Source organism: Hyla sarda, chromosome 1, assembly GCF_029499605.1.
Source record: "Hyla sarda isolate aHylSar1 chromosome 1, aHylSar1.hap1, whole genome shotgun sequence".
Lineage (NCBI taxonomy): Eukaryota > Metazoa > Chordata > Amphibia > Anura > Hylidae > Hyla > Hyla sarda.
This window is the reverse complement of record NC_079189.1, coordinates 508,920,005-508,946,722: the sequence shown is the minus strand read 5'-3', so window position 1 is coordinate 508,946,722 and position 26,718 is coordinate 508,920,005. Positions and strand designations below refer to the sequence as shown.

The following is a 26,718-nucleotide window of genomic DNA, read 5'->3' as shown; positions in this document are numbered from 1 at the left end:
CAGAGCGAAAGCCTGTAGCCAGAACAGGCGAACGAGGAGCCAGGGATCGAAAAAAACGATCCCGGGGAAGAGAACCGAACTCGATTCGGTAATCGTCGGAGAGGACGTCCCGAACCCAGGAATCCTGGACATGAGCCAGCCAGACATCCCGAAAGAGGAACAAGCGGCCGCCCACCCGAGGAAGAGCGTCGGGTGGGGGCGACCCTTCAGGCTGAGGTAGATTTGCGAGTTCCTGACTTTGCAGGAAAACGGCTGGAACGGCCTTCCTGTTTCCAGGAGGGGCGAGGCTTAAAAGATGGGGCTTGCCGAGCCTGTGAAGAACCTGACTTGTCCTGGCGCCCGGGGCCCAGGGAGCAAAAGGACCAAAAGGAAGCAGTCTTGCAGAATACCCCGCGAGCAACAGGGCGGCGCGCCATATTCTGGGGAAGGAACTCTTACCGCCCGTAGCTTCGGAAATTATGTCGTCCAGCTTTTTCCCAAAAAGACGGCCACCAGTGAAGGCCATTTCCGTCAGCAATTTCTTGGAAGCAGAGTCTGCGTTCCAAGCTTTAAGCCACATAGAGCGGCGAATGGAGACTAGATTGCCGGACGTAACAGCCGCACAGCGTGCTGACTCCAAGGAAAACTGGCATAAATAGTTACCTGCCTTGGAGATCTGGAGAGCGATATCAGTCAGATCATCTGGAGGGGCCCCGGACAACACCCTTTGGCGGAGCTGAGAAGCCCAAACCGACAAGGCCTTTGAGACCCAGGCCGAAGCAAAAGCTGGAAGCAAGGCAGACCCAACCGCCTCGTAGGCGTACGTCGCCAGATTTTCCACCCGCTTATCCGCGGGATCTTTAAAAGGAAGCGACATCCGCCAGCAGCAGGGTGGTGGATTTTGATAAACGGGAGACTGGGAGGGTCCACCAACAGCGGAACGGTCCATTTAGAGACAAGATCCTGAGAAAACGGACACAGAGTCTTCAACCGTTTAGTGCCTTGGAAGCGCTTCTCCGGAAGCTTCCAGACGGACTCCAGAAGATCATCAAACTCCTTATGAGGATGGAAGACCTTGGGTGAGCGATGAGTACATGTAAAGGAAACTCCAGGAGCAGGGTCCGAAGTTTTAGGGTCCTGTAGATGGAAGGTGTCCTTTACAGCTGACACCAAGCTGTCCGCCAAGTCCGACATGGATGACAGCTCTTCAGAATCAGATAACGGAGCAGAGTCAGAGTCTACCAGTTACCCTGGAGACTGGGAAAAGGCAGTGGAAACTCTGGACCTAGGTGACATGGATCTGGTAGGGTGGGCCCCTAGAAGAGCGACCACGAGACAGAGGACGCCGCCTGGCAGGAGAGGACCTGGAACTCGAGCAGCGGGAAGACCTGTGCTCGGGAGAGGAGTCAGAATAAATTACCCTGGGACGTCTGTGAGACGACGGTTCGAAGACGTCATATGTGACTCCCGAGGAGGACTGCTTTAAGGCCGTAGCCACCACCCTGGAAACCTGCGCCAGATCAGAAATCGTCTGGGAGAGAGCAGACACCAAAACCGGGGCAGGGTCAGGGGCCACGCGCTCCTGGGGGCTATCCTGGGTGGTGGGAGTAGGGCGGGAGGAAGAGCAGGCAGAATAGGTGGGTTCAGCCAAACCCCCTGGCATTTTAACTTTACACCCTGTGCAAGCATAGTAAGTGAGCAAAGCGGAGACCGCCTGTCTGAGGGAAGGTTCAAAGCTGGGGGCGGACATTGCAAAAATATACAGAGAAGTCAGCAACCCAGAGACAGGAACCTGGGTGAGCTTATTCCATTTCTTTCTGAGTCTTGCAGTCCCTGAGGTCTTGCCAGGAGCGCAGGACCAGCTTGCAGCACCAGACTTATTCAAGTCCCTACTATGCAGCATACCTGATCTAATATAGTGATATACCAATGTTGGGATCCGCCGTTGGGGATTTACTAACTTCACTTGTTAATTTAACTATCACTCCCGGCATCTGCTTTCATTGGTGTCAGCGCGGCGTGTGTTTGTTTACAATAGTTACGCACGCCCATCTGGTTGCGTCACAGAGGGCGGTGCGCGCCGCGCTGAATAAAGCAGCCCTGCCGGCGGAAGTGACGACAGACGCCACATCTCACCGCATCAGGTGAGAGTGTCCGGACACTTCCGGCACCCAGCGGAGAGCGGGGACGCGTCTAAGCACTCTGCTTACAACTAACCGTGAGTTGCATACAGTCTGTTAGAACACAGTACTGGTCTATCTCTCCACAGGGAATATGTTCAACATCGATACCCTCATTTTTTTTTGCAGGTGGAGATCACGGAGGCAGATTGCCCCAGACTGCAACTATATACCACGTGTGACTACTAGGGAAAGCCTATATTATTTCTCCCCACAGGTTCCTAAGCTGTATAGGCTCCGAATGAGCAAATACTGTAGGGATAGAAGAAATATTCTTTTTTACAGGCACCCATGTCAACTTACGTGATATTATTATCTATCATGATAGCGGTCTGATCATTGAGCTGGAATTTTCTTTTAGCTGTAATTGTGGAGCTAGTAGGGATATAACAATCCTCTAGCAAACTATTTATATGATCACTGTCTATACCTCCTGAGGACACCTGCTCAGTACCAGCAGGTAGAAACGCGTTGTGGTTTAAACTATTATCACCCCGTGGTGTGCATGTGCCGCCTAGGGTGATTGGTTGCACTGGACTGGCTGGGCCCTGCAGAGGCCAGTGTAGACCAATGATACTAGTGATCTAACAAATCTCACATCACTAAACACTAAAAACAACTTTTTTAGCATTTTTGATAAATTAAAAGCTAAGTTTTATATAAGCACATCCCTGGCACATAGTATTTGCCCTATATTTTTTTTTTTTCAGCACCAGGTAGCAGAAGATTCAGGCTGTTGTAGAAGATGTGGAGCACTGAAGACAGCAAGAGGAGAGCCACAGGAGCAGAGTGCAGCAGCAGCTTGTGAGGCAGCAGTGCTGGACTCCGGAGTCGCGTCACGTGATCCCGACAGAGGGAGGGGACTGAGGACCCACGCAGCGCATGCTGGCACAGGAGAGGCTGAAAAACTGCCCCCTGTGCGCGCGCTAGTACAGGAGAGGCTGAGACATGGCCCCCTGTGCGCGCGGTGCGGGTATATGAGCGCATCTAAGCGCGAAGAAAGGGGGCAGAGCTAACGCGAGGCCGGGACCAGGCCGAAGCCACGGGCTTAAAATGCAGGCGGCCCCGGGCCGGACGCCCGCGAACACCGCCGGGCGCACGGAGGTATGAAAAGGCCGGCAGCGGTCCCGGGAGCTGTGGGGACGGCTGCCGGGAGTCAAACAATGAATTAGACGGCCCTGTCCCCGTAGTGGCGCCCCCCAACAGCAGCAGGACCCAAAGGTACCCCCTCCTACAAGGAAATTTATTCCTCTTGTCTAAGGGCCTGTATGCTCCCCTAATTAACCCCTGAGATTCCCCATCACAAAGAGGGGGAGAGGAGAGAGTGGCATACCCCTGAGAAAGGGGGGGGGGGGGGGGAGAGTAGAGAGAGAGGGGTTACATACTCCCCTAAATTGATGATATACTTGCCTCCCTAGAAGTTTTCCCACCCCAGAAGTCTTCAACCAGCCTGGGTCAACTGCATCATGCCAGGCTTTAATAAGCGGGGCGAGCAGAGGCAATAGATGACCCGGACCCAAGGTACAACCTGGTGCTGGTCGGTGGCGAGGAAGGGTTAACGGACCATACTCTATGGACCGTGCCCTTCAGTCGCATGTGGGGAAACAGGCAGCGCTATGCTCCTGTCGCCCCGACCTAGAAAAATTAAAAAGGGAGAGAAAATCTAAACTCTAAAATTCTAGAAAATAATATAAGTGGACCAGGTCTGGAGTAACCAGACCTGTGCTTGCCTCCTAGGACACTAAGCTAAAACTGAGTGAGTCAGTAGGTGGGGTATATCCTGCTGGGAGGAGCCGACTCTTTTTTGTTATAGTTATAGGCCTAGTGTAAGCCTCCTAGTGGCAGCAAGATATACCCACGGTTTCTGTGTCCCCCAATGGAGCTGACCGAGAAATGCCATTTTGTAAATTTTGGGGGCTTCTGATTCTACGCAGTGCACTTTTCGGTAAAAATTACACCATATATTTATTCTGTTGGTCCATACGGTTACAATGATACTCAATTTATATCGTTTTGTTTTTTTATTTTACTAAAAAAAAAATTTTAACCACATGCACCAAAATGTGTTTGTTTAAAATTGAAATTGTCATCTTCTGAACACTATAACTTTATTTTTCCGCGAACGGGGCGGTATGAGGGCTCATTTTTTGCGTCGTGATCTAAAGTTTTTATCAGTACCATTTTTATTTTGATCAGACTTTTTGTACGCTTTTTAAATTTTTTTGTGGTATAAAGTGTGACCACAAATTACACTATTTTGGACTTTGGGATTTTTTTTTTTTTTTCGGGCACGCCATTTACCGGGCAGTCTAATTAATGATATATTTTTATAGTTCGGACATTTACGCGATACCACATGTGTTTATATTTACATAGTTTTTTTTAAATGGGAAAAGTGGGGCGATTCACACTTTTATTAGGGAAGGGTTAAAGGGGTACTCCGGCGCTTAGACATCTTACCCCCACGATCTTGCACGCAGCACGCCAGTTAAAATCAGTCCCCGGAGCATGTTCGCTCCGGGTCTGATTACCGGCGACCACGGGGCAGGCGGTGTGTGACGTCACGCTTACGCCCCCGTGTGACGTCACGCTCCGCCCCTCAACGCAAGCCTATGGGAGGGGGCGTAACAGCTGGTCGCCGATGATCCGACCCAGAGCGAACATGCTCCTGGGACTGATTTTAACTGGGGTGCTGCATGCAAGATCATGGGGGTCCCCAGAGGCGGGACCCCTGCGATCAGGCATCTTATCCCCTATCCTTTGGATAGGGCATAAGATGTCTAAGCGCCGGAGTACCCCTTTAAATCACTAACTTTTTTTACACTGTTTTTGCATAGGGGACTATAACATGCATTACACTGCTGGCATAGCATTGGTCAATGTATTCAGTGTTATCGGCGGTCGATTGCTCAAGCCTGTATCTCAGGCTTGGAGCAATCAAATGCCAACTGGACAGTGTTATGCAAGGTAAGGCACCTCCCGCTGTCCTCTCAGCTGTTCGGGATGCCACGATTTCACTGCGGCGATCCCGAACAGCTCCGCTGAGCTAACCGGCAGTGTATTCTCCTGTTTTAGAAGCCGCAATCAACTTTGATCGTGGCGTCTAAAGGGTTAATACCAAACATCAGCCCAATTGGCAATGTCCGGTTTTAGCCATGGATCCTGGTTGCTGATAGCAACCGGGACCCCGCTGATACAAAGCGCGCTCAGCTTCTGAGCGCGCTTCACATACCGGGACCTGGCCAGGTCATTAACCCCTTAAGGACCATGAGTTTTTCCACTTTCGTCTTTTCCTCCTCACCTTTTAAAAATCATAACCTTTTCAATTTTGCACCTAAAAATCCATAGGATTTGCAGTGACACCAGTCATTTTACCCAAAAATCTACGGGGAAACAAAAAAAAAAAAAAAAGGTCATTGTGCGACGAAATTGAAGAAAAAAATGCCATTTTGTAACTTTTGGGGGCTTCCATTTCTACGCAGTGCATTTTTCAGAATAAATTACACCTTATCTTTAATGATACCCTTCTTACATAGGTTTGATTTTGTCGTACTTCTGTAAAAAAATTCATAACTTCATGCAGGAAAATGTATATGTTTAACCCCTTAACTACAATGGACGTAAATGTATGTCATGGTGACGTGGTACTTAGCGGTGCTCGCGTCATGCCCGGCAGGTCCCGGCTGATAGCAGCAGCCAGGGACCCGCCGGTAATGGCGGACTTCCGTGATTGCGCGGATGTCCGCCATTAACCCCTCCAATGCAGTGATCAATACAGATCACGGCATCTGCGGCATTGCGGTAGTTTGAATGGACGATCGGATCGCCCGCAGCGCTGCCGCGGGGATCCGATCATCCAGCATGGCGGCCGGAGGTCCCCTCACCTTGCTCCGGCCGTCTCCCGGGGTCTTCTGCTCTGGTCTGAGATCGAGCAGACCAGAGCAGAAGATCACCGATAGCACTGCACAGTATTAGCAATCAACTGATTGCAATGAATAGTCCCCTATGGGGACATAAAAAATTAAAAAAATAAGTAAAAAAATTTAAAATAAAAAAGTTACAAAAATCTGAAAAATCTCCCCAATAAAAAGTAAAACGTCCGGTTTTACCCATTTTACCCCCAAAAAAGTGTAAAAAAAATTATTGATACACATATTTGGTATCGCCGCGTGCGTAAAAGTATGAACTATTAAAGTATATTGTTAATTATCCCGTACGGTGACCGGCATAAACATAAAACATTTTTTTTAAAAGTCCAAAATTGATGCTTTTTTGTCACATTTTATATTAAAAAAAATTAATAAAAAATGAATAAAAAGTAAAACCTAAGCAAAAGTGGTACTGATAAAAACTACAGATCATGGCGCAAAAAATGAGCCCTCATATCGCCCCATATACGGAAAAATTAGAATGTTATAGGTGGTCAAAATAGGGCAATTTCAAACATACTAATTTTGTTAAAATGGTTTGAGATTGTTTTTTTTTAAGCGGTACAATTATATGAAAGCATATAGTCATGGGTATCATTTTAAACGTATTGACCCACAGAATAAAGAAAACATGTCATTTTTACCGGAAAGTGTACAGCGTGAAAACAAAACCTTCCAAAATTTGCTAAATTGCGGTTTTCTTTTCAATTTTCCCACATAAATAATATTTATTTGGTTGCACCATACATTTTATGGTAAAATAAGTGATGTCATTACAAAGTACAATTGGTGACGCAAAAAACAAGCCCTCATATGGGTCTGTGGATGGAAATATAAGAGGGTTATGATTTTTAGAAGGCGAGGAGGAAAAAAAGAAAATGCACAAATAAAATTGGTCTGGTCCTTAAGGCCAAAATGGGTTCGGTCCTTAAGGGGTTAAAATTGTCATCTTCTGAACCCTATAACTTTATTTTACCGCCTACGTGGCGGTATGAGAGCTCATTTTCTGTGCAGTGATCTGAAAGTTTTTAGCGGTACCATTTTTGTATTGATCAGACTTTTTGATCGCTTTTTATTCATTTTTCATTATATAAAAAAAAGTGACCAAAAATACGTTATTTTGGAAATTGGAATTCTTTTGCGCGTATGCCATTGACGTGCGGTTTAATTAGTGATATATTTTTATAGTTTGAACAGTTACGCACACGGCAATACCACATATGTTTGTATTTATTTTTATTTTATTTTTTTATGGGAAAAGAAGGGGGGTGATATGGACTTTTTTTAGGGAAAGAGTTAGATCACATTCATTAACTTTTTTTTTTACACTTTTTTTTTGCAGTGCTATAGCTCCAATAGGGAGCTATAACACTGCACACACTGATCTTTTACACTGATCACTGGAAAGCCATAGCTTTGCATTGATCAGTGTTATCGGCGGTCGATTGCTCAAGCCTGCATCTCAGGCTTGGAGCAATCAATCGCTGAACAGACGCACCGGAGGAAGGCAAGAGGACCTCCGCTCGCATCCTAGCTGATCGGGAAACCGCAATTTCACTGCGGTGGTCCCGATCAGCCAGGAAGCTTTTACTTTCATTTTAGATGCAGCGTTTAACTTTGAACGCTGTGTCAAAAGGGTAAATAGCGCGTCACCGCGGCTTCAGTTACATGCCGGGACCGACCTATATCGCGGGAGATGGCCAAGGACGTAAATATAGGTCCCTGGTCACTAAGGGGTTAAGCTGAAAAATAAAAGCGGTCCACAGTTTTAAATGCATTGTGGCGTATTATCAATTTTATTTGGGTCTTGATCATTGAACAGTAAACATTAAAAAGGGGTTATAAAACCTCAGGATTAAATCACTGATAAAAATATCAAACTTACCACATTTCTACTGCTAATGTCCCCCAAATACACCACAGAATTCATTAAGGGAGCCCAGATCTGAATTTCTCTTTGCCAGGAGGTTAAGGTAGATAGGGGAACCACAATCAGAAAAGGTCCATAAAGTTGATGCTCATGAAATAAATAATTCAAGAAAGAAATGGTCTGAATCGTTTTTCCCAATCCCATTTCATCTGCCAGGATACAACTATTTCCTCTGGAGAAAGAAATACACAATATCAATCAGAAGTATCCATACCATAGCAGTACTTCAATAGCTTTTGTGTTTATCAATCATCATGTGCACTTTTTTAGATTTTGAAACAAAAGTCCAATGACAAAGCAAAGCAGCAAAACTGTACTGGCTGCTTTGCATTGTCACTCGACGCTATGCTTTGTCATTATAAAGAAGTAATCCATTCAAAGCGACCATTTCACCAAATTATGTTTTTACAGATACAAAAAATTTAAAAAGAAAATAAATCTAATAAAGCATCAGCTCTTACTTGCACCAGGAGTGTGCCAACCAATTTAAACCGTTTAACTGATAGTCCCTCAACTCCAGGGTATCACTTCCTCCAATATAGGACGGCTGCTTCTTCAGAGCTACAAACCTCGGCCTCTGTTTTAGGACCTATAAAAAAATATTACAACAGTTCTTATAATTCAACATGTAATACACAATGTGGTAACATATGCATACCAATCAGTTTAACATAGTAGTGTTCTACCAATGCCATATACACTGCAACCAATCAGAAGGCTTATCACTACCATCCAGGTAGAGACCCCTGAGGGCAGTGAGTGGGTGCAGGATCATGGGGGCCATATGTGTGATGTCATTGGAGCAGACCCAGCAAGGAACACTGGAGCAGAAACTCAATTACAAGTATTAAAATTATTTGCATTGTGCATGGAGTACAGGAAAATCTGGGCACAACTATACTTCAAGCAGCTTATAGTTATAGCTGTACAAACCAATGGTTGTATTCTTTATGAATTTTTTTTTTTAAATACACGGAGTTATAAAAAAAACAAAGGTCAAAATCAGCCTATTTTTCATTTTCTGCTATAGAAACCAACACCATAATAAAGACAAATAATTAATAGTAATTTGCCCCCGATCATCTTCGCACACGCAAACTCCATTACACTTACCTTACATTCCTTGAAGGGAATGGTTTTGGACTGATTCCTACTGAAGTATTCATCAATGTGCCCCTGAAATTTTTTAGCAATAAGTGCACCGTCTTCCCAACTGCACTCTGAATATGGAAGACCCTGCCACTTGCAAAAATAATCTGGGTACCCTGCAGCAGATTTCTGATTGGAATGGGCTGTGAAAAAAAAAAAAAAAAAAAAATCTAAATGCTGAAGAGTTACTAAAGGAAGTAAGGTTCAATATAGAGAGTAGTTATATGCATTTTATGTGAAAAAATAGAGAACATGCTAACAATATTTAGAAATAAGACAGAAGAATGGGGGAGCCTACAAGCTTAGGCTATGTTTACATGGCTGATGGGGTCTTATAATGGTACCCATTACGGTTTGTCAGTTTTATAGCAAGAATAAATATGTATTATGTGCTACTCTTAATATCAAATCTAATGCAACAGAAGTAGCAACAGATGCAAACAAAGCCTAACAAAGCTACAAACTATGCAACTAAATGACTATAAAGTTGAATATGTCTGCCACTGACACGATAGATAAATAATTATTATACACACACACACAAACACACACACACTGGGTGCTACACATTATTTGTGTGTATTGCAAAGCAGGGCTGGCTTCACATTATATACAGATATGTGTATGCCAGTCAACTATATGCCAAAATGACACTTAGGCATATAGGCAGGTATTCTGGACTGACCTATTATTCTTTCCACAAATTGATACTGTTTATGGAGGTCATCAGTAAGTTCCTGTTGGCAGTTATAATACTCTATATCTTCTGGAGAAGCTGCTTTCAACCTGCAAAATGTGCAAAAAGGAGAAAACCGTTTTGTTTCATAGTTATATATTTGAAAAACATGCCAAAGAACATCTATAAAACTAGGTTCACACCTGCATCGGGGCTTCATTGCAGACTGGGACTGGAAAACTGAGCGGGACTGCCCATTGCAAAGAGGGAGAGATTCCATTGACTTTAAAGGGGTATTACAGGAAAAAAATTATTTATATCAACTGGCTTCAGAAAGCTAAACAGATTTGTAAATTACTTATATTAAAAAAAAAAATCTTAATCCTTCCAATAATTATCAGCTGCTGAAGTTGAGTTCTTTTCTGTCTGGCAACAGTGCTCTCTGCTGACATCTCTGTCTCGGGAACTGCACAGAGGTTTGCTTCTACTCTGGGAAGTTCCCGAGACCGATGTCATCAGAAAAGAACAACTCAACTTCAGCAGCTCACAATTACTGAAAGGATTAAGATTTTTGAATAGAAGTAATTTACAGATCTGTTTAACTTTCTGGAGTCAGTTGAGATATATTATATATACCGTATTTATCGGCGTATAACACGCACTTTTAAAACTTAAATTTAAGGCAAAAGGTCTGCCTGCGTGTTTTACGCCGATAAATCTTCTGGTCACGGATTTAAAGCGGACGCAGCAGCGGCTGCTGCTTGTTAAGTATTAGCAGCACGGCCGCGGCCACTTTAAATCAGTGACCAGCGGCGGCTCCTCCCCACTCTGCTTTTAATTTTTTTTTTAACCCCCCCCCCCCCCCCCTCATCATTCACCCTTTTCCCTGCTTTTCATAGTTTTTTTTTATTTTCCTTACCTGGCTGTGCTTCAGCAGGTCAGGTCAGGCAGCGGGTCTTGCGGGCTGTGCGGTCAGTGAAGCAGATGAGTGACGTCCTCTCCCGGCTTCTCTGAGTAGCCTCAGAGACGTCACTTTTCATTTCCTGTAGTCAACGCACTCAGAAGTCTGACTAGCGGCGGTTACAGGAAACGAAAAGTGACGTCTCTGATGCCGCGCAGAGAAGCCGGCAGTGGACATCATTCCTGTGCTTCATTGACCGCAGCCCGCAAGACCCGCTACCTGACCTGACGTGCCGTGCCGAAGCGCAGCCAGGTAAGGAAAATGAAGAAAAAAACTATGAAAAGCAGGGAAAAGGGGGGGGGGGGGGGATGATGAGGGAGGGGGAAGAATAGCATAGGACAGTGGTCTTCAACCTGCGGACCTCCAGCCTTGGCTGTCCGGGCATACTGGGAATTGTAGTTTTGCAACATCTGGAGGTCTGCAGGTTGAAGACCACTGGCATAGGAGGAACATGTTGGGGGGACATGATGGGGATGATGAGACAGGGGGAAACGATGGTAGGGGAGGCATAAAATGCTTAATGTCTGCATGGCTAGTGGTGGTCTATGACCGGGATATATTGAGACATGGGGGGTGGCGATGAGAGGGGTAAATGTGGCACAGGGACTGATAAAAGGGAAGGAATGATGTGGCACTGGAGGGGACAGGACCAAAATGAGGTGCAGAAGAAAACAAAGTTGGGGGGGATGATGTGGCATTTAGTCCAGTCATTTATTTTACATTTTATTTTTACTTAAATTTCCCTGTTAAAATGGGGGTGCGTGTTATACGCCGATAAATATTGTAAATATGAATAATATATATATATATATATATATATATATATATATATATATATATATATATATATATATATATATATATATATATATATCATACACACACACAGTGCCGGACATTGATATCTCTGTTTTTTACACACACATACATATATATATACATATATATATATATATATATATATATATATATATATATATATATATATATATATATATATATATATATATATATATATACACATATACATACACACACACACATATATACACACACACACACACACACATTTACGTCCTGTGTATGACCACGAGCATCGGAGAGGTGCTCGCGTCATACACGGCAGGTTCCGACTGCTATCAGTAGCCGGGGACCCGCTGGTAATTGGCAACATTCGCGATCACGCGGATGTCCGGCAATTAACCCCTCAGATGCCGTGACCTTTACAGAACACTGCATCTGCGGCAATGCGCATAATAAAATAGATGATCGGATTGCCCGCAGCGCTGCCACGGCGATCCGATCATCTGTAACGGCGGCCAGAGGTCCCCTCACCTTGCTTCGGCAGTCTCCCGGCGTATCCTGCTCTGGTCTGAGATCGAGCAGACCAGAGCAGGAGATAGCCGATAATACTGATCAGTCCTATGTCCCATACATAGCACTGGACAGAATTAGCAATCAAAGGATTGCTATAGATAGTCCCCTATGGAGATATAAAGCCCTCTAGGGGCTATAACATTGCATACACTGATTTCAGGTACTGTTCAAAGCATTGCCATAGGAATGCATTGATCAGTGTTTTCTGCACTTGATTGCTCAAGCCTGGATCTTTGGCTTGGAGCAATCAAATGACGGGAAGAAGGTTAGACACCTCCCGCTGTCCTGGATGCCGCGGTGAAACCGCTCCGCTGGTATGGATTTCTTCCATTTTAGACGCCACAATCAACTTTGTTAATACCGGACATCAGCCTGATCGGCGATGTCTGGTATTAGCCGCGGGTCCTGGTTCCTGATAGCAGCAGTTACGAGGCTGAGCGCGCTTCACAGATCGGGAGCCAGCCGCGGACGTAAATATATTGACAGCTAATCAGTTTAGTCCCAAAGCAGTAGGAAGAAACCAAACAACAACAAAAATGCAAATATGGCCGAGCCAAAAATGAAAATTAACAACCGAAACTGCCCACAGACAGGAATACGGCCACCCAGGCAAACTAAGCAGGTGGGTGCTGTGTCCCCCAAAGGATCCTCCGAGAAAGAGATTTTACAGTAAGTATAAAAAAATCTCCTTTTCTCGATCGGCTTCATTGGGGGGACACAGGTACCGTGGGACGTACCAAACCGTTCCTTGGGGTGGTAAAACAAAACCCAATCAGCATTCAGGCAGATGGCAGAGCCACCACCGCCTGCAACACCTTATGCCCCAAACTGGCGTCAGCAGAGGCAGAAGTGTGCACGGACGAACAAGTGGCCGCCTTACAGACTAGGCAGAAGCCACATTGAAAACTGCCCAAGAGGCCCCAAAAGAGCAAGTGGAATGAGCCGTAACCCGGAAAGGGGGAACCTACCCCTTAGAACGATAGATGGGCCTCTGAAATGGCAGACCGGATCAACCGTGAGATGGTCCCTTTAGAAGCAGGGAAACCCTTGCGACGGCCCTCCGGAATGATCAACAGCGCATCGGAACACCGAAAAGAAGAAGTGACCGAGAGGTATATCCGCAGAGCTCTGACCACAACCAAATTCTGAAGGAGAGCTCCTTAGGGTGAGACGGAGCTGCGCAGAATGAGGGAAGGACAATATCCTCGTTCAGATGAAAAGAGGAGACTACCTTTGGTTGAAAAGAAGGCACCGGCCAAAGCACAGCCTTGTCCTGGTGAAGGACCAGAAAGGGGGGTCAGCAAGAGAAGGCTGCCACAATTCAGACACCCTCCGGATGGAAGTCAAAGCAATGAGAAAGGACACCTTCCAAGAAAGAACACCTTCCAAGAAAGAAAGTGGGGAGAGAGAGATCTCACAAAGGGGCTCAAATGGGGAGACCTGTAAATTCAGATCCCAAGGTGGATTGGGAGACCTGTAGTGTGAAATGTTGTGCACCACCCCTTGAAGGAAAGTGCGCACACGAGAATCAGAAGCCAGAGGGTTCTGAAAAAGAATAGAGAGCGCCGACAACTGTCCATTGAGCCAACTCGGTGCCAAATGCGTTTCCAGCCCCGACTGCAGAAAGGAAGGGAGATTCGGCATGGAAAATTTGACAGGAGATAGAGAACGGGCCTTGCGCCACCGAAAATTGATGGGAAGCCAAGCTTCCTGAGAACAGAGGCCTTGTACCGTCCGGTCCCCTGAGGACACTGAACTAGTCTCCCTGGAGTGAGGTTGCAAGGAGGAATGCTTCAAGCCAGTAGCCACCTCTCTGGAAACCTGCGCCAAATCAGAGATCGTCAGAGTGAAGATACCCAAACCGGAGGGGGGGGGGGGGGTCAGAGACCACATGCCCAAGGGAGCTATCCTGGGCAGAGGTGTTTGGACGTGGGGTGAAGCAGGCAGAACAGGTGGGTACTGCCGAACCACTTGCCAATTTCGTTTTACAGTCCGTGCAAGCATAGTAAGTAACTAGGGCAGCAACCGCCTGTCAGAGGGTTCGGAGCTGGGATCGGACATTTGGCAAATAGATAAGTCAGCTATCCCAGAGACAAAAAGAAAAAGGAACAAGCTCACCCAGGTTCCTGTGTCCTGAAGACATGCAGGTGGAGTCCCTTGAGGGGGTGCAGGTCTTTTGGAGAGGAAGTTTGCAGGAACAGCTACGGTAACAGCTCGCAGAAACCGACAAGACCAGCTCGCAGCAACCGACAAGACCAGCTTCTAACACGAGCAGCTTGCAGCAACCAGGAGCAGCTTGCAGAATTAACAGGAGCAGCTTGCAGAATTAACAGGAGCAGCTTGCAGAATTAACAGGAGCAGCTTGCAGCAACCAGGAGCAGCGTGCTGCAACCCACAGATGTAGCAGGAAAGCCCAGTCAGAGCATACAATAAGCCCCACAGATAGAAAGAAGAGGACTCCGGCACCTGAGCTGAAGAGGAGACTGCGCTCGGAACATGTGACTCAGTCCCCAAGAAGCGTTCCTATAGGTGAGAGGGGGCTAGAGGGAGGAGTTATGCGACAGGGGATTGGGTACGCGCGGTGGAGCTACCCGCCGGAGCATAATAGGCCAAAGCCATGGGCTAAATTTATGGTGCCTACCAGCTGGGCCTCCGCTCCTCTTGCGGCCCACCGGGACGCCTCCTAAAACAGGACGGAGACCGCAGTGGTTTCCGGAGGGCAAGGTGAAAAGACAAAAAAACCCGGCCAGACAAGGGGACACCGCCTAGCCTGTCACACTAGCAACAGGAGCAGCATGAAGTGGCAGAGGGCTGGAATATGCCAGACCCAGGGACATGCCCGGCCTGCAAGAAACTGCCAGATTTCTTCTAAGGTAAGCCCTAGAGGGGGAGCAGAGGTGATATACTTACATGTGAAGCTGCTTATTCTCACCCTGATGTCTTCAGCCAGCCTGGTGCCACCTGCATCATACCAGGCTGCAAAAGAAGGGCGAGCAGGGGCAAGAGGGGCCTGGGCCCAAGGCACAACCCTTAATGCTGGTCGATGGTGAGAAAGGGTTAACGATTCATACACTATGAGCAGTGCCCTTTAGTCGCAAGTGTGTGTGGTGGTGGGGGGGGGAAGCCATGCTCCTGTCGCCCCCCAACCTAGAAAAATAATGAAGGAGAAAAAACTAAAGACTTTCTAAACTAGAAAATAACTAAAAGACGAACAGGTCTAGAGAAACTCCAGACCTGCGTTTGCCTCCTAGGACACTAAGCTAAAACTGAGTAGCTCAGTCAGTGGGCAGGGTATATCCTGCCAGGAGGGGCCGACCTCTTTTTTTATTAAGCCTAGTGTCAGCCTCCTAGTGGCAACAAGATATACCCCGCGGTTCCTGTGTCCCCCAATGGAGCCGATCAAGAAATGTATTAACTTTTTTGTCCGTTCAGTTCATGCAAAATAGAATCTGCGACGGAGCTCCTAGAACATGGCTATGATGCTAGTGTTAACCTAGTCTTAGAAGCCTACAGTCTCTAAGTTCATTAAAACTACATGCAGTTCAAGTTCTTTCTGCACATAGCAGGAACTCCTTAAAGGGGTACTCCTGTGGAAAACTTATTTTTAAATCAACTGGTGCCAGAAAGTTAAACAGATTTATAAATCACTTTTATAAAAAAAAATCTTAATCCTTCCAGTACTTATTATGGGCTGCATACTGAACAGAAATCCAAAAAATAAATGCATTTCCTCTGATGTCATGACCACAGTGCTCTCTGCTGGCCTCTGCTGTCCATAGCAGCATATGTTTGCAATGGGGATTTTCTCCTGCTCTGGACCGGTCCTAAAATGGACAGCAGGGGTCAGCAGAGAGCACTGTGGTCATGACATCAGAGGAAATGCATTTCTTTTTTGGCTTTCTCTTTAGTATACAGCCCCTAAAAAGTACTGGAAGGATTAAGATTTTTTAATAGAAGTGATTTACAAGTCTGTTTAACTTTCTTGCACCAGTTGATTAAGCAGTGAGCTCCCAGGACAGGGTATTTTTACAGTGCTAGAAGACTACCCTACATTATGGAACACACAAGCTGTGAACTAATCTATTACCATCTTTTTTTTTCCTGCTCCTTTTTCTTGTAATTGTCCAGTTTCTTCATTCCTTTCACATTTTGCTGCTTTAGAGTGTCTTCCGTTTCCCAGGTATTATGGATATGGGACCAGCCTTTCCATTTAATTAAATACTGTGTCTCTCCAGCTTCCTTTGCTTGGTCGAAGTTAGCATTGGGATCTCCATCAGCCTCAACAGCATAAATAGTTGTGGTGCCACCAGTAACTGCCAATGGAGAAATAGTCAATTAAATACAGCAACATAAAAGTCAGAGGCATATCACAAACCGTAGTATACCACCCAACCATTATACTGCTAATCATTATAAACACACTCCACTCTTAATAAGTCTCCCCCATAATGGTGTGTGCCATCATCCAGAGCGTGTGCATGAGCTCTGAATCCCATTTTGCTACAAATATGAACTATTTTTATCTGAAAACATATGTGCACCAATACATTTTAATGTTTGCAGAATGGTTTCATTAGGGCTTAACGTGTGTACACTTTAAAGTAGAGGAACACAAGAGGAGGAACAAATCATAGACAAATCCATTCAACAAACTATTAATAAAAATATGCACACCGAAAGACACCGATATTACATTCTGCCAAATGCTCACCTTAGTCCATTCAATGAAAGCCCAGGGGTAGACAAAAGACTGAAGGAATCAGATGACTTAGACACCTGCAGGAGCTTTTATATACTAATAAAGGGTGGGGCCAAACATAGCACATCAGGAGTGTTATTCGCTACATAACAGTTATGTTGGTGTGCTGGGCCTGCCTCCAGACCTTACTGCACACAGGGCTTTAGCAGATAAAGATAGGCATTTGCCGAAAGCACTGTGGAAGTCTATGGGACTTGAGTCAAATCAGTATCCTGATCGCTTTAGCCCAGAGCTACAAAACTGCTGGGAGGTATAAACAGATATCCTGCCCTCAGAGTCTCATTGCAGTTATGCTTTAAGACAGACAATTAATATAACTAAAGAGTTGAGGGCGGTAGCAGCTTTCTGGGCCACTGGCTACACTGGAATTTACCCAATTCTGTAAAATTAAGTACAAATGAGCCAAACCATACCTCCTTTGCGGCCAAACCGAGAATCCATTACTCTTTCAATTGTTTCAAACTCATCTTCCTCAGGTTGCGGAACATCTTCCCCGCATACTTCCAACAAGTCATCAGAGTCAGTCTTCATTTCCTCATCTTCTTTGTAGCTTACGTTTACTGTGGCCTGCCGCCTTGATCCTCTCTTATCAAAGTCATCATCAGAGGAATCTGCACCCATTTTCTGTTGACCTGTATTTTTCTTCCCATTTTTAGCTTTTGATCTGAAAGAAAAATCTATTTTGTTAACATATAACAGTATATAGTATGCATATACAATACACAAGTTCTATTATTAAAAAACTAAGTTGAACTTCACGGGCACTGCATCCATAATGGATGCTAAAATGAACCCAAAAACTTGACAGTCTGACAGTGACCTTTACAGACGTCTAAAGCGATAGCACAACCAACTAATGTTAGTCACTTGCCAAAATCCTTATCCTCTATAAACAAATGATAGGAAACAATGATTGTCAAGTTGGCATTCACTAGTTATTCTAGTCACCAGTTATTGATTGACAAAAAGCATTTCACAAGATGGGCAATAAGAGAACAAAAAAAAAAAAACCTCAACACGAGAGAAGATCTCTGTGGCTGTATAAAAAGGTGATGCATTTACATACCATATACATACATATACGATATAAAGTTAACGTTACACAAATTTACCCTACCAATATACCTTGGAATCCCCATCATTAATAACTGAAAGTGAAATCTTTCACAGAAATAAAAGGACATTTTGGTGCATGTCATTAATAGAGTGAAATGCATTTCTCTATACTTTCACATTGCATAAGGAAATTTGATAGTAAATGAAGGCCTTCTTATTCTGCCAAATGTGAGAATGTGGGTCCTTGAACATGTGGGCTGCCTTTTCATTTAAGAGCACTGTACTCTACTGTCTCCAAGACAATGACAATGACCAAAATTTAGGGTCATTGTCACCGGTACAGAAAGAAAGTGCAGGAGTGACTGATCACAACCATACTTAGCTGGTCCAGTTCTGTGCTCCCAATTTCTCACTATGTTCCTCCGTATATTCAGTTCCAGGGCCGACTTGAAGCATGGGTGGAGCTTCCTGACGTCACCTCTGCTGTTTGCTAGCAGTGGGACCCAGCAGAGAAGCGGCAGTGGTGACATCAGGAAACTTCGTCGATGCTCCAAGTCGGCCCCAGAATGGAGGTACATAGTGGGAAAATGGGAGCACCGAACGGGACCAGGTAAGTATGGTTGTCATTTGTGTCACCTACACTACTTGTCTGTACTGACAGGTTAGTGCAGGGGACACAGATGACAGATTTTCTTTAAATGCATTAAGGACTAACTGTTTAGCAGGGCAAAGGTCAGCTTGTTAACAGCGATTCAGATAACATTTATTAGGTAATTGCAAGTGAAGAATCAACAAAAATCTAAGACAATTACATATATACTTTTCTATGGATACTGAAAGTAATTCACTAACTTGCTATTCCCAAGTATAAAGCTCACAGTAAATAGATATAAGCAGTCAGTGAAATTTACTTGTGAAACATCAAATAGGAAATTGGTACATCGCACAGGAAATGAAAACTTTTTTTTTTTTTGTTTTTATTACGTACATAAGGAGGCACAGTTTTTACTGTAAACAGATTTATACCTTCCAAAAGAGAAGAATCTAAGCATTTAATAATGGACAATATGAAATAAATAAAAAACTAAACTATGCAGAAGAAAAGGAGATTTTTTTGTACTCACCGTAAAATTGCTTTCTCGTAGCTTTCATTGGGGGACACCCTACTGATGGGTATATGCTCTTGCCACTAGGAGGCGCTGACACTAGGAAAAAAAGTCAGCTCCTCCCTGGCAGGATATACCCGCCCACATGCAGTGAAGTAATCAGTTTTGTTACAAAGCAGTAGGAGAAGCCAACCAAGACATACGTCCGAGGGACCCTAGAAAGGAATCTCGGAGAAACAAGCCAAGAACCGGAAGGAATAGTCCGGAATAAAGATGAAGAAATGGGTGGGTGCGGTGTCCCCCAATGAAAGCTACGAGAAAGAGATTTTACGGTGAGTACAAAAAAAAAAAACTCCTTTTTTTCGGTCGCTCTTCATTGGGGGACACCTTACTGATGGGACGTACCAAAAGCAGTCCCCTAGGGACCACCAGCGAAAAGGAATCAGGTCAGAGACTGAACTCAAGTGTCCACAAGGCCTGCAGATGAGCCCCCCCCCCAGGCGGAGACACACTAGGCCCAGAAATGGAACGCCCGACAGATCCCCCGTCCAAGGAGACGGACTAGGACGCCAGGAAAGGGCCATCCTCTGTAGGGACCCAAGGCACCTGGGTCATATAGAGAGACCAGGAACCCAAGGAAAAGAAGAAAAATTGGCTGCTGTACCGGAAAGGGCCAGTGCATGAGAGCAAGACCAAAACAGTTGCAGCCCCCCAAAAAAATGTAAAAAAAAACAAACACTGTCCCAGGGGCCCGCCATGAGCACCCAGAAAGGTGAAAAAACGCACTGGGGCAATGGGGAGAACTTGAACATCCTCCAACTCGGGAGGACCTGGACCCCGAAGACAGAAAGGAGCGACAAACCCCCTGAGGGGGGAATCTCCTGAAGAGTAAGAAAAAACAGACCTCTGCGAAAAAACTCTCCGGGCGACCAAATGTCCATGAGAATGTAAGGGAGTGCAGTAGGGATCGACCGATTATCGGTATGGCCGATATCGGCCGATAATCACGATTTTGGGCATTATCGGTATCGGCAATTACCTTGCAGATAAGCCAATAATGAACACCGATTATCGGTATCGGCCCTAAAAAAAAAAAAAAACGATATCTGTTGATCCCTAGAGTGCAGAACCGAAAAACTGCCCCAACCAATGGGATCACGGAGGAGACTTGGCCGGAACACTACACATGTCCAAGACCTGAACCACCACCCAGGACCGAGGGACCAGAAGAGCCGCCAAAAAGGAAGGCACGCCACAGCCATCTAGGAAGAAGACCCAGTCAAAGAGACCAACCAGTCCGAGACCCGGTGGTCCGAGCAGGCCAGGGCACACTAAAGAGACATCCCGTCTGAATGGGAACGGAGGGAGAAACAAATGAGAACCCAGCTGGGAATCTCAGGGACTGGGCACAGGAAGGCTGATTCCAGACGACTGTGGTGTCCGTGCAGTACAACTGACACAGACAAAAGGGAAGGAAAAATAGACCCCTTCAAGATAGATTGTACAACTTCTCGAACAGAGGAGAGAGCCAAGATGTGAAAGTGGACAGGAAGCCCACAAGCCTAGGCAGGAAATAAAGGCCCTGTGGAATGCAGTCAACGAAATCCAAGGGCCCCACCAGATACTCCACCTATATAGTGGGACCAGCGAAATGGCAACATCTGTGCAGCGGAAAAGAATCAACAAAATAGTCCCTCCAGAAGAGGGAAAACAAGGGTGGACGAGAGAAAACTCAAGTACAGACCCAGGCCGAGCACCCTAATCCCCGTACCCCATATAGAAAGAGGTGTGGGAAAAGCCCCAGGCGCAGGAGGAGCAGGGGAATGCCGCCCAGTCAAGGAATAAGTACTGGGAGGAAACCCCAGGAAACACACCTGGAGGCATAGGGAGGAGCTGAACAGGCGGTCGCCCCAGTAGGCCCCATGGAAGAACAGAAGTGCTCTACCAATGCAGAATTGCCGGAAGCCGAGGCACGCCCCACCGAAAAAAAAAGAAGGTGAGCTCCACACCTACAGGGTGGTCCTAGCATACGTAGGAACACAGAGATGGGTACCCTACCACAGGGTTGGGGTACTAAGCCTGCAGACACTAAGTAAACCGCAGACATCCAAGGGACCACCAGGAAGGGAGGTATGCCTCTAACAGACCAAAAGTGCAACCTAAGAAAGGAGGGCCGAGTGATGCTTCCGATGCTGAGAAAATCCCTGGGACCTGCAGAAAAGAAGCCCACACCCCAACTCCCAATGGTGCCAGACACTAAGGCTGCAGACACAGGCCCAGGAGATGAAGGAGTGTGGAGCAGGAAAAACGCAGACAGCGTGTGGTTAACAGGTGGAAAAGGTCCCCAAAAAATAAAATAAAAAAAGAAAATAAAAAAAAGGTACACACTGTACCCGGAAAGAGAGACACCAGACTGCAGTTCCATATCAGCAGACCTGAGAAGGGAACCAGTTGGATTAAAACACCATGCAGACCCAGTCTGGCTATGTGGCAAAGGGACCACGGCTACGCCGGGTCCCACATATGGAAACACACAGAGGAATGAGATATCAGCCTGTAAACAGAGTAGCAGGCATGCAGAGAGGGACCTGGCCAAGAAGGTAATCCTGTAAACCTAGCACGTGGTGCATTGTATAAGGCCCATGGGGAAAGATGGGGAGACTCACTCGAAATCCTCTCATGGCAGTGGGTAACCTGAACTACCGTCCACAGGGTGGAAGAGTACGGTAGTTGACCCGACGTAGTAGTAAGCCCTGCGGAAAAATCATCTGGCCAGCAGGAATAGGATTCCCGAGCACCCAGGGTCACTTCTGTCAACCTTCTTCAGAAGGTGGGGAACTAGAGTGCGGCCCATCCAAGGGGCGCCTTGGTGCTGTAGAAAAGCCAACAGAAGAAGGATTGTCCGACTTGCATAAATCCCGTAAACCTGTAGGGACCCTACTCCAGAACTCTCACCAGCAATGAGTTACGGGAAACCCGGCTATGCCCGCGGCAGCCCAGAGGTCAGAGACCGATGGCGGCGGAAACAGTGTAGACAACAGTCTGGCTAAACAAGAACATCTCCAGGGGTCGGTGAAAAAAGGAACAGGCAGACATGCGAGAACTGTGCCCTTTTGCCATAGGTGGGAGGTAGGGAGGCCGAGAACCCATCCCATGGGAGATAGAGGGAGACAGAGGAGCCGTGGAATGCTTCCCTGACATCCCCTAATAGGTTCCACGGGACACGCTGGGGCAGTTCCACGTATACTGCGCACAGCAGTGGGATACAGAACTCCAGCCGCAAAAAATATCAGTCGTGTGGCATACATGCAGACAACTGTCTGGCTTGCCAGTATGGATCCATAGTGGACCGCAAAACGCTCCGTCGGGCACCACCCATAGCGGTGAGGTACTGGAACCCCAGCAGCAGATACAACAGCTGGGAGAAGTGTGACAGGTAGTGTAGGAAACCATGTAGACCGATGCCTGGCCTACTGGTATGGATCCATAGTGGAGAGCGAGTCATTCCGACGAGCACCTCACGCAGTAGCGAGGAACCGGAAGTCCAGACGCAGAAACACCAGCCATGTGATGCGTGGTAGGCGTGAAGGAAACCATGCAGACCACAACCTGGACCATAGACCACAACGAGTTTTGTGGTCGGCACCTCGCACAGTAGTGAGGTGCCGAAACTCCAGCCACAGATACATCAGCCGTGTGTCCTATGACAGGTGGTGTAGGTAACCATGCAGACCACTGTCTGGCTTACTGGTAAGGGTCCATAATAGACAGAGGGTCACTCCATCAGTCACCTCACCCAGCAGTGAGGTCCCGGAACTCGAGCAGCAGATACAACAGCCATGTGATGTGTGACAGGCGGTGTAGGCAACCATGCAGACTGTCTGGTTTACTGGTATGGGCCCATAGTAGACAATGGGACACCCCATCAGTCACCTCACCCAGCAGTGAGGTACCGGAACTCGAGCAGCAGATACATCAGCTGTGTGATGTGTGACAATTGGTGTCGGAACCATGCAGACCACTGTCTGGCTTACTGGTATGGGTCCATACATTCAGTCGGTCACCTCACACCAAAGTGAGGTACCGGAACTACAGCCTCAGAACATCAGATGTGTGATGAGTGACAGGCTGGGAGTCAAACACGCAGACCACTGTCTGGGTGAATGGAATGGGTCCACAGTAGACAACGAGCCAGACCCTCGGAGACCTCATATAAGATACAGCAGTCATGTGATCCAGTAGACACTGAGCCAGTCTGACAGATACCTTGCCTAGTACCGGACTTGAGCGCCTGTCGTAAACACAAAAGAGTGCGCATATGACATTGCACTCAGTGTAAGGGGAACAGACTGCTAGAATATTTCCCCTGGAGCATTCCTAAGGAACATGAAACCCTGGCAATAACTCGCCGCGGCGATCTGCACATGCGCTAATATATATCTGCAGATAGTAAACTGATGAGAACAGCGCAATACAAATATTGTCCATAAGAGGGTGTCAAACTCCGAAATGGGCTGAGTGACCAGGAATAATATATACATATATTATATTTTTTATTTATGTTTCACTTGTGGTAAAAATAAAATATAGAATAAAGCACAGGAAGGGACCATGGGGCTGTAACTGCTGCCTGCAGAACTAATATCTCAGCAGGCAGACAAAAAAAATGTAACCCCTGGAGCAGCGACGGCTCATAGCAGCGTGCTATAGAAGCACCTGCCAAGCCGCCACACAGCTCCGAAGTAGGGGAGTGCGGGCCGGATAACGGGCCACAGCCTCAGGAGTGAGCCGTGGAGAGCTTGCAGCGGGGAAAGAGGGCGGAGCTAGCGGCGCCACCTCGCCCCGTAGTGCGAGGTTACTGGACCCCGCCCCCACCAGCGCGCGAGCCGGTGTCCCCCCGGCGCGCGGAGAGGGGGAGGGGAGGGCAGAGCTATGTGCCGCACCACTATGATCCCACCGGACCCCCCCGCTGAAGCGCACCGCAGCCGGGTCCGCACAGCAGACCCGGCACCGAGGTGACCGCTGCGGCAGTGTCCTACACCGACCCCCGCAACTGGGAAGGGGGCGGGACAAGAGGACTGTCAGCAGCACGCGAGCTCGGGAGGAGGAGCTCAGATCTCCCTGCTCGCGCGCTAAATAGGGAAGAAGGGCGGAGCTATCCATCGCAATGAAAAAAATGCTGAGAGACGGCCATGCAACACCATTGACGTGAACCCGGCGGCGGAATTAGCAGCGCCGGCTGCATACCGCCGTCTGACATCCCACAGTGCCGACCGCACCTCTCTCTGTGGTCGGCATCTGTACAGAAAAGAAACCGGCGAGAAGGAGGAGAGCCGCATTAAATCTTGTGGAGGGAGCCGCTGCAATATGCTGGCGGCTGACTGCCACAGGACCTAGAATGTATAAAACACAGGGACCCCCCCCCCCCACTAAGGACTCCCAAGGTAGAAAGGAGATGCAGCAGAAGCTGCAGAATAAAAGAGAGTTAACCCCTCGCGGCCCAGACCCCAAAAACCCTCAGTAGTAACGCCGGGTGGGGGGGATTGAGGGGGACGGGGGGGAAATACTCACCTAAACCGCCATACTCACCCTCGAAGTCTTCGACCAGCTAGTGCCCCCTGCATTTTGCCGACATGGCGAACAGGAGAGAATGGGGGACCCGGACCCAGGGTACACTGCCAGGTGCTGGTTGTTGGCGAGGAGGGGTTAACGGGTCATTCCCATTACAATGCACCGTGCCCCTAGGTCGCATGTGGGGGATCAGGCAGCACCATGCTCCTATCCCCCCACGCTAGAAAAAATAAAAAAAAAAGGAGAGAAAAACTAAACTTTAAAGCCTTAAACTAGGAAAATAACAAAGAGAAAAAGACAAGGTCTGTGGAGCTCCACAGAACCACGTCTGGCCTCCTAACTGACACTAGTTAAAACGGATTACTTCACTGCATGTGGGCAGGTATATCCTGCCAGGGAGGAGCCGACTTTTTTTCATATTGTCAGCGCCTCCTAGTGGCAAGAGCATATACCCATCAGTAAGGTGTCCCCCAATGAAGAGCGACCGAGAAAATGAAATTGTCTGCTCCATCCTTGTGCTGATGTATTTTCATTAGGCTGAAAGTGCATTATACAATAGAAGAATGTTTACATGTCTTAATTTCAGATGTAACTAATGTCTGCATGGTAAGCCCTGAAGGCGCCTACTTATACAGACATTACATTAAGTTAGAAAAGACCAACAGAGTCTAGCCCTTACCTTTTTTGAGATTTCTTGTTTTTTACTTTATGGCTCGGTTCATAATCAGATTCGCTGTCCCTACTGCTGCTTTTCTGTCTATCCCCCCCTGTGTCGGAATCTGAACTGGAACTGGCCGATGATGAGGCACTACCAGAACCTGAGCTGGACATCTGCCAATCTTCACTGGATATATTGAGAGGGTGGAAATGATGAAAAGTTACAACATGCATGCTTGCCTCTAAAACAAAACCCTACAAATGGGAGCACATTCCCACCCTATAAATGTCTTAATCTGTCACGTGACACCAAACTCTAAACATATTTACATTTAGATTTAACTATCTCCAAATCATAAATCAACATAAGTAATACTTTCTATCACATAAGGGGATCACATACTATGTGCCAAAAGAAGAACAAGACGTACAATGCAAGAAGCTGCTACAAATTATCCATAGTAATGCAAGCACAATTGGTGGTTAGGACTAGCAGAACAAAGTGGGACAGAGAAGCAGCAATACCAGAGAAATACATAATCCAGAATCTTTCACTAGGACCAGTATGGAAAAACAAAAACTATAAAAACATCAGTTGCCATTCTGCCCATACTGGCAGAGAGATTAATCCTATCAACATAAGGTAAGCCAGAATTTATCTAACCTGGGAAAGACTGCACACACTTTAGAAGGGGAATTTAAAAGTGGACAAAACACTTTGGAAAGAGCAATGAAAATAACACCAGCACCAAGAAGCATTGAAATGACAGACAAGGCATCAGCACACATTTACTTTAGAGGCTACAGCTCATCACAGTACATAAAACTTACTCTTTGGCCTTTTTCTTCTTATTGTCACTTGAGGAATCCTCATCGGAGTCATCATCACTGCTGGAAGAATCCTAGATAAGACAAAAAAGATGCGCTTAAATGGGCAATGCCAGATCCAAAAACTTTTTAGATGTTGTTAGTGCTGAAAATTAGAGATCTTTTGTAATGTTTGTTTAAAATGTTTTGAATATTTAATAAAGAAAACTGCTTTACCAGTAGGGGTCACAATACCTTCTAGGACACTTACCAGTCCTGCATCAGCTTGTCCATGAGTCATGGACAAGAGATAACTCATGGACAAGGCTGCATGAGCAGTAAACACCAATCACCTCCCACCACCACAAGGGAGGGAAATGACCCCTTCCCCTGAGAGGATTTCTATAACTGAGCTAATGAAAAGAGGGATTTTTATAATAATTAGAGGCATAAAAATTAGATGTACATAGTCAGGATTAGTTGCTGAATAACTTTTTTTGTAGTATTTGACAGGTGCGCTTTAATATGAAAAGGAAAGATACATTCACGTACTAAGGCAGGGTTCTCAAGTTGTGAATGAA

At 46.4% G+C, this 26,718-nt stretch overlaps 1 protein-coding gene across 6 annotated transcripts in view; it reads right to left on the bottom strand.

Annotated features, from left to right (window-relative positions):
- CHD1 (chromodomain helicase DNA binding protein 1) overlaps positions 1-26,718 on the bottom strand; it is a 135,412-nt gene that overhangs the window by 93,622 nt on the left and 15,072 nt on the right. For 5 of the 6 annotated variants that reach the window (XM_056537544.1, XM_056537545.1, XM_056537548.1 and 2 more), the window contains 8 exons: positions 26,162-26,232; positions 25,353-25,517; positions 17,354-17,604; positions 16,269-16,494; positions 9,853-9,953; positions 9,132-9,310; positions 8,480-8,607; positions 7,974-8,190 (listed from right to left, as the gene is read on the bottom strand). In XM_056537544.1, the coding sequence (XP_056393519.1) occupies positions 7,974-8,190; positions 8,480-8,607; positions 9,132-9,310; positions 9,853-9,953; positions 16,269-16,494; positions 17,354-17,604; positions 25,353-25,517; positions 26,162-26,232 (1,338 nt within the window). The remainder of the gene's footprint in view (positions 1-7,973; positions 8,191-8,479; positions 8,608-9,131; positions 9,311-9,852; positions 9,954-16,268; positions 16,495-17,353; positions 17,605-25,352; positions 25,518-26,161; positions 26,233-26,718) is intronic. The other variant, XM_056537549.1, reaches the window with a different exon arrangement.